At 39.7% G+C, this 13,995-nt stretch overlaps 2 protein-coding genes across 2 annotated transcripts in view; one reads left to right on the top strand and one right to left on the bottom strand.

Moving 5' to 3' along the window:
- LOC124279723 (serine/threonine-protein kinase mTOR-like) overlaps positions 1 to 8,689 on the bottom strand; it is a 73,309-nt gene extending 64,620 nt beyond the window's left edge. Inside the window, 8 exon segments of the mRNA XM_046715586.1 lie at positions 1,162 to 1,332; positions 1,710 to 1,772; positions 2,497 to 2,631; positions 2,744 to 2,842; positions 4,983 to 5,084; positions 5,984 to 6,219; positions 7,064 to 7,313; positions 8,553 to 8,689. Of these exon segments, the coding sequence (XP_046571542.1) occupies positions 1,162 to 1,332; positions 1,710 to 1,772; positions 2,497 to 2,631; positions 2,744 to 2,842; positions 4,983 to 5,084; positions 5,984 to 6,219; positions 7,064 to 7,289 (1,032 nt within the window). The 5' untranslated portion in view covers positions 7,290 to 7,313; positions 8,553 to 8,689.
- Positions 8,690 to 8,791: 102 nt separating this feature from the next.
- On the top strand, positions 8,792 to 12,367 carry LOC124279691 (ubiA prenyltransferase domain-containing protein 1-like). The gene has a single exon (XM_046715524.1). The coding sequence runs from the start codon at positions 9,083 to 9,085 to the stop codon at positions 10,049 to 10,051; it is 969 nt and encodes a 322-aa protein (XP_046571480.1). The 5' UTR covers positions 8,792 to 9,082; the 3' UTR covers positions 10,052 to 12,367.
- Positions 12,368 to 13,995: the final 1,628 nt, after the last annotated feature.

Here is a 13,995-nt window from a genome sequence, read left to right as displayed (position 1 = left end):
CCCAGGAAGGAGAGATTACATAATCTCACCAAATTGATATCTCCCAAAAAGGAGAGATTACTTAATCTCACCCAATTGATATCTCCCAGGAAGGAGAGATTGCTTAATCTCACCCAAGGGATATCTCCCAGGAAGGAGAGATTACTTAATCTCATCCAATTGATATCTCCCAGGAAGGAGAGATTACTTAATCTCACCCAAGTGATATCTCCCCAGGAAGAGGACATTGCTTAATCTCACCCAAATGATATCTCCCAGGAAGACAAGATTGCTTAATCTCACCCAAGGGATATCTCCCAGGAAGAAGAGATTGCTTATTCTCACCCAACTGATATCTTCCAGGAAGGAGAGAGTGCTTCATCTCACCCAAGTGATATCTCCCAGGAAGGAGAGATTGCTTAATCTCACCCAAGGGATATCTCCCCGGAAGGAGAGATTGCTTCATCTTATCTAAGTAATATCTCCCAGGAAGGAGAGAGTGCTTCATCTCACCCAAGTGATATCTCCCAGGAAGGAGAGATTGCTAAATCTCACCCAATTGATATCTCCCCGGAAGGAGAGATTGCTTCATCTTATCTAAGTAATATCTCCCAGGAAGGAGAGATTGCTTCATCTTATCTAAGTGATATCCCCAGGAGAAGACAATGCATGGGGATAAAATTATATTACAATTTGTAACCAACCAACACACAGTTCAGGAGAGTGGCCTTTCCTTCTGATGGTGCTTCACGTGGTCACACAAACCTGAATACTGTTTGTTGTTTAATGCCACACTCAACAATATTCCAGCTATATGGTGGCATTCTGTAAATAAGCTGAATCTGGACCATGCTATCCAGTGATCAACATCATGAGCATCAATCTATGCAATTGGGATACAATGGCATATGACATCCACATCAGTGAGTACGACCACTCGATCGTGTTAGTTGCCTCTTATGACAAGCAGAACACCAATTTAGGTTGCAGAAGACCAATTCTAATCCAGATCTTCATGGGAAGCACCATTTAAAATTTAACTCCAGTACACTAGAGCTGACAATGGCAACCACAGAGCATCCAAGCCAGTGAGAATGCTGTTGTACAGACACAACAAACCTGTAAGACAAAAGAATCAATACGAAAAAACAACAGAATCAAGGAATGATTGAGTTTACTCACATTGTCAAAGTTGGCCGACATCAACTCTTTACATGTATGACTCTCAAAGAATGTCGGCTTCTGCTGTGCTGGACGGCCGCCAAGGCCAAATATCATCAGAGGCGACATCTTCTGCTGCAACTGCTGCAGCGCGGAGATACTGCCCTGGGGTTTGGACTTGGACGACAACTCCTAGTCATAGATAGTAATAAGCAAAGTAAGTCCAAAAGGTACAAACAAAATAGAACAGATGACTGCTACAAAACCTCCATAATTAACCTTGTTCAAATAACTGCATGGCTTGACTCAATGATCAAAACAATTTCCGCAAACAACTACCGCAAAACTAAATACCAGACAAAAGTTCAGTGAGCAGTTATGGTTTTATGCTTTAAGTGATATTCCTCCAGCAATATTATCACACTGCAACCATTTCGGGAATTGAACTCAGGACTTCAGAGTGCCAAATTAAATTAATACTCTGACCACTAATCTAACATTTCATATAACCTTTAGCTAACAATATTGACAAATTAATTCTACCAGTCATTTTGGTAGATGTGTTCTACCTTCACAGTTTTGTCATGGAGGTTCTGCTGAGCTGTGATTTCCTCCATTTCCATTCTCTGTCTCTGGAAAGTTACAAGAGTAACATTACATATAGAATAACAAACAGCTTTTCAAATGATCATAAACTCCTGTGGGTATAAAACGTAGGTATATAGGAATCTCCATGAGATATTGGCAGATTTCACCTTGACCTGTGTTTTCATATATAATGTCTAGAAACTGAATTGGTTCTAAATCCATCCTTTCTTGTTTAAGTTGTCAACTTGAAATCAATTTCTTCAACACTGACGACATTGATACAGACAAGTGCCATTCTGTCATGATTCAAGTGATTGAATGTTAAAAGTATAATAAGTGAGGTGAACTTGGGTTTAACGTCGTGCTCGAGAATATTTCGCTCATATGACGACGTGCATGCGTGTGTACGTGAATGTGCCACTGCTTGTACTAGCCCAGACGTAAGCTGGTTTTACAGTGCTAGCCCACTGAGATACCATGCCGCAGTAAAGCATGAATACCCCACTCAGACACATTATACTGACTCCGAGCCGACCAGTCCTTGTTGTACCCATTAATGCCGAGCACCAGGCAGGGACCAACAAGTACCATATTTTAACGTCTTTTGGTATGAAGCGGTCGAGAATCGAACCCGCGACCTTCCGCTCTCCGGGCGGACGCTCTAACCACTACACCACGGAGGTGTAGTAGAATGGTATCCAATACTTCAAACATAGGAATATTACAGAGGACAAACACAACATTTCAACTAGTATCATGGAGAAGTACCTCTCCCTCCACGTTGCTGCATCTCAGTAGCTCATTGATGATGAGCAGCGAGCCGTGTGTCCAGTCCTCTCGTGTCATCTTCTTCTCCCGCATCTGGCTCTCGTCAAATGGCTTCTGGGTCTCGTCAAAACATTGCTGAAACAGCAGGTTGATGATGTTATACATCTTCTAACTTGCGTAGGTGTATATCTCAAATTATCGGATTACATAAAAAAAAAACATAAATTCTGAAGAAGGGAAAACTCACCCTGTACCACTGTGACCTTTGAGAGTCCTTGGTCTCCCTCTGAGAGGTCACGGTCAAGGCTGCTCTCAGTGCTGCCACAGCACCTTCTCTTATCGATGGCTACAAAATTACACATGGTGACTATAATAGTGATACAAGCAGAAGTAGATCAAACAAGAGGTCAAATATATTTACAAACAAGAAGACAAAGTCATCAATATCCCCCGCAATGGCAAAATACTCGTCATGATTATGTCTGCGAGTTATGATTATGTCAAATATTTAGGTTTGTATATAGAAAAGTGGAAGGAGAGTATTGAAAGGTTTTTAAAGTTCTGCTCCAGAAAGGAGCACTATCATCACTTTCAGTCTAAGTCGATCTTTTCGCCATTGAAACGCCAAAAATATTTTATTCAGAATTCCAAAACTACCAAAAGGCACCAGTACACCACCAGATCTATCTATGTGACAAGTTTGGTAAAGAAATATTGAACGGTTTTAGAGTTCTACTCCGGAAAAGAGCACAACCACCAATTTCAGTCTAAGTCGAACTTGTTGCCATGGAAACGCCAAAAATATTTGATTCAGAATTCCAAAACTACCAAAAGGCACCAGTACACCACCAGATCTATCTATGTGCCAAGTGAAGACATATTTAACGGTCTTAGAATTCTGCTCCAGAAAAGAGCACTTCAACTAATTTCAGTCAAAGTCGAACTTGTTGCCATGGAAACGCCAAATATATTTAATTCAGAATTCCAAAACTACCAAAAGGCACCAGTACACCACCAGATCTATCTATGTGACAAGTTTGGTAAAGAAATATTGAAAGGTTTTAGAGTTCTGCTCCGGAAAAGAGCACAACCACCAATTTCAGTCTATGTCGAACTTGTTGCCATGGAAACACCAAAAATATTTGATTCAGAATTCCAAAACTACCAAAAGGCACCAGTACACCACCAGATCTATCTATGTGCCAAGTTTGGTAAAGCAATATTGAACGGTTTTAGAGTTCTGCTCCGGAAAAGAGCACAACCACCAATTTCAGTCTATGTCGAACTTGTTGCCATGGAAACGCCAAAAATATTTGATTCAGAATTCCAAAACTACCAAAAGGCACCAGTACACCACCAGATCTATCTATGTGCCAAGTTTGGTGAAGAAATATTGAACGGTTTTAGAGTTCTGCTCCGGAAAAGAGCACTACCATTAATTTCAGTCAAAGTCGAACTTGTTTCCATGGAAACGCCAAACATATTTTATTCAGAATTCCAAAACTACCAAAAGGCACCAGTACACCACCAGATCTATCTATGTGCCAAGTTTGGTAAAGAAATATTGAAAGGTTTTAGAGTTCTGCTCCGGAAAAGAGCACAACCACCAATTTCAGTCTATGTCGAACTTGTTGCCATGGAAACGCCAAAAATATTTGATTCAGAATTCCAAAACTACCAAAAGGCACCAGTACACCACCAGATCTATCTATGTGCCAAGTTTGGTGAAGAAATATTGAACGGTTTTAGAGTTCTGCTCCGGAAAAGAGCACTACCATTAATTTCAGTCAAAGTCGAACTTGTTTCCATGGAAACGCCAAACATATTTTATTCAGAATTCCAAAACTACCAAAAGGCACCAGTACACCACCAGATCTATCTATGTGCCAAGTTTGGTAAAGAAATATTGAAAGGTTTTAGAGTTCTGCTCCGGAAAAGAGCACAACCACCAATTTCAGTCTATGTCGAACTTGTTGCCATGGAAACGCCAAAAATATTTGATTCAGAATTCCAAAACTACCAAAAGGCACCAGTACACCACCAGATCTATCTATGTGCCAAGTTTGGTAAAGAAATATTGAACGGTTTTAGAGTTCTGCTCCGGAAAAGACAAATGTGCACGGACGGACGGACGGACGCATGCACGCACGCACGACGGACGGAGTCCATTTTAATACCCCCCGAAAAACGCGTTGCGGGGGATAATAAGCATATCATCCCTTAACATCAACATGTCTTGAGATTTGTTGTATAACAATTTATCAAATGATCACTCAGTGAATGGGAACCTGGTTGGATGAAATATTGACATGAATGTAAAAACACTATAACACCATAAATGCAAAATTGGGTTGTATACCACCCAGGAAGCTGAGAATGCCATTTGAGAGCTACCCCAAAACCCTCCAATATGTCCTTATTTTATGTCATCTTGATGAATGTCAACATGAGGACCTGGTTGAGGGTGTAGAGAATCCCCAGCATACCTTTACGTCTCTGATAGCATTGAAAACTGAGTCAAAGAACTGCTGAACTTGTTGGAAGAAAAATGTGGGAGTGTTATCGGCAAGCTCTTTCAGCACAAGAACCTGAAATACAAGTTGGAAAATCTCGTTTCAACAGATTGAGAAAGTCAACACATCATATAATACTAGATGATTCATTCACTACAGGAATTGACAACCAGTAATTTGAAATGTAAGAAACTACTCATAAGAAATGGCCACCAGTTTCTCTCTTCTAAAACACATAAATCTTGGTTGGATAGCCTGTGAGACATTATGTTACTCTCCCCAGTCAGCTTGTATACACTCCTTGAGACTCCATCACATGGTGGTACACCCCTAGTCATCTTGTATACACCCCTTGACTCTCCATCACATGGTGGTACACCCCTAGTCATCTTGTATACAGACTCCCCTTGACTCTCCATCACATCACATGGTGGTAAACCCCTAGTCATCTTGTATACACTCCTTGAGACTCCATCACATGGTGGTACACCCCAGTCATCTTGTATACACCCCTTGACTCTCCATCACATGGTGGTACACCCCTAGTCATCTTGTATACACTCCTTGAGACTCCATCACATGGTGGTACACCCCCAGTCATCTTGTATACACCCCTTGACTCTCCATCACATGGTGGTACACCCCCAGTCATCTTGTATACACCCCTTGACTCTCCATCACATGGTGGTACACCCCCAGTCAGCTTGTATAATCCAAAGCACCACACAAGTGGCATCTGACTCACAGTGCATATATCAGAGTATTGAGGCAGTGGTCCCAAACTGTGTCAGGGTGGGATCAAACTAGTCTTTGCCATGATGTGTGAATGCCGTAGCCACTAGGCTTGCTCAATGTGACTAACAGTTCATATAATCAAGACTGTAATTCACTGTCACCAATTTACGTCCACTCAACATATAATAGTATATGATCACATTTGTTACATCTGAACACACTGTCCAGTGTCCACCTACCGCAGCTTGCCTCCTCCCTTCAATCCTGTCTCCAGTCAGCCATTCCAGTGCTCGCTTCACCTCGAACTCGACATACTCCGCAGCATACGTGCCTGATGCAAGAGCCAGGATCCCAACAGCCTTCGCCGCCATTTCCATCACCACAACATCATTTGATGGCAGAAGATTGCGCAGATAGCTTGCAAATCTACTCATTCTTGTTGATGTATTGCCAACATCTACACCAATCAAACTCACTGAAACAAATAACACTGACAATGAGCATACAGATGGAGCCTTCGGTTTAATTATTATTGTTATTCCTGTCGGGCTGATCCGATCTGTCAGAACTTGTTTGCCTACATGCATCTGGAAATTTATCTTTTCCCTATCAACATGGTGACAGAATGAATTGCTTCGAGAGTGTACCAAGGATGCAACTCTACAAAACAAATAGCGTCAACTTTGTTGACTGAACCCCCATGTTCCCAATTTCAACATGCACAATCAAGATATGCCAATAGGCTGGGTAAAAATATCCCCTACATGGTCACTATTAGCAACATACATCATAAACATGCATTCTAATTATGGTAGATATTAATCAAACATACTGAAATATATCTTGACTTTACATTGACAATCATTGACACCCTTAAACTGAACCATTGATTCTCTACTGACAATCATTGACACCCTTAAACTGAACCATTGATTCTCTACTGACAATCATTGACACCCTTAAACTGAACCATTGATTCTCTACTGACAATCATTGTCATCCTTAAACTGAACCATTGATTCTCTACTGAACCATTGATTCTCTACTGACACTCATTGACACCCTTAAACTGAACCATTGATTCTCTACTGACAATCATTGACACCCTTAAACTGAACCATTGATTCTCTTCTGACAATCATTGACACCTTTAAACTGAACCATTGATTCTCTTCTGACAATCATTGACTCATTGCAAGCACTTTTGTCGGGACGATTTTCCTCAAAATTATTTACACATTTGTGACCTTTAATTTCCATAAATGGCTATACAGAAATCACAGATGTCTGAACCGCCAGATGTCCTGTTGATCACGAACCTATAGCTAAGATTCCGCCCTTCCTGTCATTCAGATCTGTGCTAGACACCATCTCGAAGATATGATGGTTGAACTCATCCATGAAGGTTGTGTGTTCTTCCACCGGCATTTCACGTAGCTCAGTGCTGACAAAATGGTGGAGGTCATTGGCTGTCTTGATGCGGACCTCTTCATTTCGATTCTTCAAGCCAGATATGAACTGGCGCATGACAATTCCAGTTGACATGGTTGAAGCAAGGTTCAGATTATCCTGTAAGTGATAAAGGAACCATACACCATGATACACATGACAATAAGGATTTACTTGTTTGTTTGGAAGACGTTTCAATGTAAAATACAAATGTGACAATGAAGCTTATCTTATAGGACATAATACTTTCAACATTAATAAAATGTGCAATATCTATTTATTCACCAAACCTTGATCATAATACATTAATATTATGAATAAACCTAAAAAAATGAATAGTAAAGTGTAAGGTCTTCAGGCCCACATAACATTCAACACAGATATACAAACACAAGACGTTTACTGGACAAAGACAAAGACGAAACTGATTACAATCGAGATACAATCACGCATCACAGCTGATGATTCCACGTGCAGGCGCACGCTATTGTTGATGATGGTTGCGTATGTGCGATGCTGTCCAATACCGGGAACAACCTCACAAAAGCATGGCACAGTTTTTTTACTCTTTTAGAAGAGGGCATGTTTTCAGAGATCTTTTTCAGCAATTGGTGTAGAAGTCAAGTGATTGTGGAGATGGTATATGGTCAACAAACAATTGCTATTGGATTCGAGACCTTTAATTGCTGATACTCTTGTATGCATGGATCTGCCTTGCAAATCAAACAAGGGCATGATCCAAATTGCAACACTTATAGCAATGCTATATCCTTGGCCTCGACTTTTTTACTTGTCTTCTTCTTGACCTAAACAGTTCTGTCATGTGCAGAGAGATCATACAGGGTGAACAAAACATACTGTTTGGCATACTGATAACTTGTAGTTAGAATATCTTATTCTAGATATTTGCTGTTTGTGATTCCTAACGTCTAGCTATAGGTTAGTTCTCCAGCATCCCACACAACTTGATGGATCTTGAGGTCAGGCTCGGCAACTTCAGGCATGTCATCGTACGAAATAAGCATAGGAAGATGTTCATAAATGTAATGAATTTAATGTTGGCTAGTCAAGACTCCTGCCATTGACATATTTTCAGGCCATCGTCACAAAGCATTTTGGAGCGTGACGTTAAACAACAAACATTGATTAATCATTGTGAATGTTGGAAGTCAATGGTCTGTTAGTTTTGGCCTTGTGTCAGATTTTTTTGGTGACTATTTACCCTAGATTAATGCCCCGCCCAATGTCCATGACAAAATTATTCAACTCTAATCATTGGAAAACTGCTATTTCATATGTTTATAGGGGAGATTTTTCGATTATGCATGGCATGTATAGAGCATAAATCTGTTGTTTTACCTCCTGAACTTAGAAATAATTCATTGTATGATGAATTATAAGGTTACGAGGTCTTGTCACTAGAACAGATGAGGCAATCAGAGCACTTGCTCTCATCGCCATGTTGATTTGACTGGCTCCTGTCTATAAAAAACTGGACTAGCAGCGCGTGTTTACACTGTGACCAGTTTGTTAATAAACTGGTTTCATTCTTAGTTCGCGCAGCAATCTTACCGATTTACTTGTTACGTAGACAGGACCCCAGTCAATTATGGTCAGGCGTTACCGGATAAATCAGAGACGTGATATTTCCATAGAAATGGTGTTTTCAGAGGATTATTGCATATATATGCCGAATACACTGATAAACTAAATCCCATTACTAATGCATTGTTCATATTGACACATATATATAACATTTACGCACTTCCGGTGAATACGCAACATGGCCGGTTGTTGCAGATGCGAAATGTGTTTTGTTTCACGATCAACCCCATATTTGCGTTTATTGCGAGACTGATATGTAATTCGCTGAGACTACACCAGGTAAAATGACAAAGAAGGGCGTTAATGGCGTTCATACGCCCATAGTAAAGAATGGGAGGATAAATATTCCACAAAGTTTCCAAAGCCAGCTGTCTCAGTACTTCGCTGCCCTTCGCCCCTGGTCTTTTACCGCATCCTTCACCCCGGTGGCACTGGGTTCTACGCTGGCATTCAAGACATCGGGCACCTACGATCTGACTATATTTCTTGTAACATGTCTTACTGCGCTGTCTGTTCACGCAGCTGGTAATCTTGTCAACACTTACTTTGATTACACAAGAGGAATTGACAGTAAGAAAAGTGACGATCGAACATTGGTTGACCGTTTGCTGTCCCCAGCAGACGTTGCCTTTCTGGGAGGAGTATTTTATGTGATGGGATGTGTGGGGTTTTTGTTGCTTGCATTCCTGTCACCAGCCAAGATGGAACACATAGCCCTGATATACTTTGGTGGCTTGTCAAGTAGTTTTCTGTACACTGGAGGAATGGGACTGAAATATTTTGCCATGGGTGATTTAGTGATTTTTCTCACCTTTGGACCTTTGACAGTGATGTTTTCATTTTTATGCCAGGCAGGACAGTTATCCCTCAGTCCATTTTTATATGCGATCCCTCTAGCTTTGAACACTGTTGGAATTCTACATAGCAACAACACAAGGGATATGGAATTGGACAAGTCAGCAGGTATAATGACAATGGCAATTTTGCTTGGACGCACTGGATCCTATCTACTATTTGCAGCTCTGTTATTTGTGCCTTACATCGTCTTCATAATGATGAGCTTGCATTGTACAAAATGGATGCTCCTGCCAGTACTTTCAGTATTTCTTGCTTTTAGATATGAAAGAGAATTCAGAAGTGGAAATCTTCATGGGATGCCTAAAAAGATGGCTTTGTTGAATCTGTTTATGGGAGTGATGTATGTTTGTGCTTGCTACCTGGCTGACAAATCAACTTTACCGAATCTCTTATAGCATGTTCATTTTGTAAGGTTACGTTCAGAGTTGAGAATAAGAAAAAGGACTATCAAGAAAAAACTAGTCTTGACCACTTTATATGTTGCCAGCCAGGCCCATCAAGTGTTTGAGCTCACATGGCTCAAACAGATGAGACTGACTGCCATCGCGCTTCTGTTGCACTGGAACAGAGTTATGTGAATGTTTAAGCATGCAGAGACCTTGAAAGATAATTGGTTGGCCACTCTTCAACCAGAGTACAGTGACTTGAAACACTCAACATATAATGGGCTTATTAGTGATGAAAAACACTCCAGCTGAACAAATCTGTAATGAATTATGAAACTTTATCTGGACATGTCGAAGTTGCAGCCAGTCTTGGGATAAATAATTGTTCATTATCTGTATCCATTTGTCATAAAATCAACCTTCTGGAAGAGAGCACATTTCCAGACAGTTCACAAGTTGTGTCAAACTCACACTTAAGATGGTGTCTTTTTTATTACAATCTCATGCTGACATGATCATTCAGAACATCCAAGTTGTAACTATTACTGTACTGTTTACAACTGGTTTTCATTCATCATCAATGTACATGAGTAACTTATGTTATGGATATGTTTTTGAAAGAAATTGTAGGTTGGAGTTTTATATTGTTAGCATGGCTTGTGATATGTCTGACTACGTCAGTGAATGTTTGTATTGTCAGTAATGTGAAAGAAAAAAATACAAATATTGTTGTTTAAGATTATTTATTTTTTTCATGTTTAGTGAATTGATAGTTGTGTCCTGTGTACACATTTGACAATAGTTTCATGGTGAAACCAGGTGCTAGGGAGCAGTAGTCTCTGGATGGGAGACCACAAGAGAAGGTGCATTTGCTGCCTTCCCTCCTCCATTCATCCTCAGAACCTTGAACATCTGGGTTAGAATTGGTCTTCAGCAACCCATGTTTGTCGTAAGAAGCGGCTAATGGGATTGAGTGGTCAGGCTCGCTGACTTGGTAGACATGTGTCATCATATCCCAATTGAGTAGATCAATGCTTATGATGTTGATCACTGGATCGTCTGGTCCAGCCTCGTCTACTATATGACTGTCGCCGTATAGCTGTAATATTGCTGAGTGCAGTGTTAAGCAACCAACTATTCATCCTCTCATCTTTGCTGTACATTCTACACATATACAGACCTTTTGAACTGATTGTTATGCAGCTCTAGAAGTGACATGAAAGAGAGCTCACTATAAAGAAAGACTGGATGAGGAAGCTGCAACTACCTTGTGACTATCAAGTTGTGGCATGTGCTGCGTGCATCAGTTGGATGGTTGTACAATTTCTGAATGACTTCAGTAGATTTTAGTGTAGCTGTCTGATCGATTATTGATTTATTTCTGTTCTAAAAGCTTACTAAAGCAGTGAACATTCAGGTTACTTTTGTTACCATGGTAACATGGCTGACTTTTGCTCTGAGAACTAAAGGAAACATTAGCTTAATTTATATGTTTGTTGCTAAGCATTTTGTTTAGGATACAAGTCACAATGCATTCTAGTCATATGTTTTTAACATATTAAAAGGCTTGTCAGCATGATCAAATTTAATATTATAGTTTTGAACAAAATAGACTGAAGATGCAAAAGTTTATTGTTGGAAATGGGATCTTTTCTTTTATCAACAGCATGGGACTAGAAAAAATGCAGCAATTCCATTAGTCATTATCAATAGAAGATATCATGTACTATCATCATCACCTAGACATTTATACAAGATCCCAGGCATGTCTTGATTCCATGCACAAGAAATATTTGGCTCTATACAATGCTTTTTCTGAAAAGAACATTGTTCTTTCTTTGATGTTTTAACAAACCATGATACAGGTGACCATAAAATTGCATCAGTTAAATTGCATGAATGGCATCATATGGTCATGTAACCATGGTTACCATTCATGACTTATAGAATATTTGTCTGTCATAAGCACAAAACAAACTTGATGTAAAACAGGTGCTGATTCTGGCAGGCAAATATTTAACCTCTGGGCTAATTTTTGTTGTTATTGTGTTATTTTAATATCATGATAACAGGCAGTCTTGGGCATGATAACCTACAACAGGACCCGAGTGTGCAGTGATGGACAACTGGTGTGATATTTAGGTTGTTGAGTGAAGCCAAGTGCCCCTCACCCCGGCTATCGTGGGTGTGTAGCATGCTGCGAGTGACTATACCACTAGGATATGAATGTTGTATTGTGGCATTGTGTGTATGTTTTCTTCATGTGCAGTGACATGATATTGTGCCAATTTAAGTTATTCTGTCTAATAAAATCTGAAGAACCTATTTCTATTGTTGTCCAATTCACATAAACATTGTCATAAACATTTCAAAGAAAAGAATAAGCTGTGGCAATTCTTCAATTATCTTCTTTTCTGAAACTACACGGCCTCAGTATCTGACTCACATTGTTCCTGATCTGTGGTGAAAGGCAACTGAAGGATCAGGTTTGATCAGGTTGATGAAATGCTTGTTTATGTCATCGTATCTCAACTGTGTTGATAGATGTTCATAATGTCAATCACTGGATTGTCTGCTGCTGACTCAATTACGTGAATATTGCCATGAAACTGCCAAATAGCTTGAATATTGCCGAGTGTGGCAGTTAGAGACCGTTCATAATTTATGGCTAGGGGGTTGATGATGATTATTATGGAGAAGCATGTACAATGTGAATGACCCCCCATAAAATTTATGTACAAAATAAGTGACCCCCCCTGCATGTCATGTACAAAATCAATGCCCCAATTTTCTAAGCATAATTTTAAACATATTTTTATGTACAAAATATTGATGACCCCAAGCACGTGTGAACAAAATTGATGACCCCAGCTCCCCAGAACAAAATGGGTGAACCCCAGCCATAAATTATATGAACGGTCCCTTAACAAACAATCAACAATGAAATGACAAGTTGGTTGGTTTGTTGTTTAATGCTGCTCTCAGCAATATTCCAGCTACTAGTATATGGTGGCTGTCTGTAAATAATCAAGTCTGAACCAGACAGTCCAGTGATAAACAGCATGAGCACTGATCTACACAATTGGGATACGATGACGTGTCAGCGAGCCTGACCACCCGATCCCGTCAGTTGCCTCTTAGGACAAGCATGGGCTGCTGAAGATCAATTCTAACCAGATCATCACGGGTTAAAATGACAAGCTGTGACAAGCTACAACAGTAGCAAGGCCGTTGGTGACGTACTAATCTCAGTTCCTCCTTTCAGGGGTCCAACAGTGAAATCCTTATGAAAGTTAAAACAGTAACAAAACTTCAGAAAAAAAGAGTTTATTTCCAAGCAATGGGCACTTCATTTGAAAGCACTGTCCACAGTGTGGAGACATTTATCTGTCAATACAAGCTTCGGCAGATAAGGTTAGTGCGTAGAATATCCTGTCAAATGACTGGACAAAATTGACATTTCCAGAAGTGGAACAGCCATGAGTGGGAACTACAACTGTACCAGGTGACAAGACAAGATAAAAATGTTATATATCAACAAAAGCTGCTATTTTATGTTGTATTTGCTCACATTTACATTGATTTCAAGCAGTGACAGTTGATTTCATGAAAATGTATTTTTCTAATCACTAAAACATAAATCATGATATTTACTATGAGAATGATTAAATATTTCACCATAAATATAAAGAATTTCTAATTCTATCAGTGAATTTATATTTTTTTATTGTTTCTTCACATAGCACCAGCAATGGGGATTCCTAAAAACTATTAAATGATTGGTATCTCTTTGAGCGCTTCTTCATCAGGATGTGTTCAATAGCTTTGTGTTTTACATGGAGATGAGCTGAGATTAAAATGCAGTGTGACCCACTAATTCCATGCTTATATTCATGTGACTAGATGATTCTATCATGCAACTCCCAGGAACTGACAAGACCACATATAGAACA

This window comes from Haliotis rubra, unplaced genomic scaffold (assembly GCF_003918875.1).
Source record: "Haliotis rubra isolate DU_JTF1 unplaced genomic scaffold, ASM391887v1 Scf255, whole genome shotgun sequence".
In the NCBI taxonomy this organism is placed as follows: Eukaryota; Metazoa; Mollusca; class Gastropoda; order Lepetellida; family Haliotidae; genus Haliotis; species Haliotis rubra.
Note: the sequence above shows the minus strand (reverse complement) of the source record. Positions and strands in the feature narration are given on the sequence as shown.

What these genes read in the sequence shown, in the direction of transcription:
- LOC124279691 (XM_046715524.1), top strand. Translation starts at nt 9,083, where the DNA reads ATGACAAAGAAGGGCGTTAATGGCGTTCATACGCCCATAGTAAAGAAT.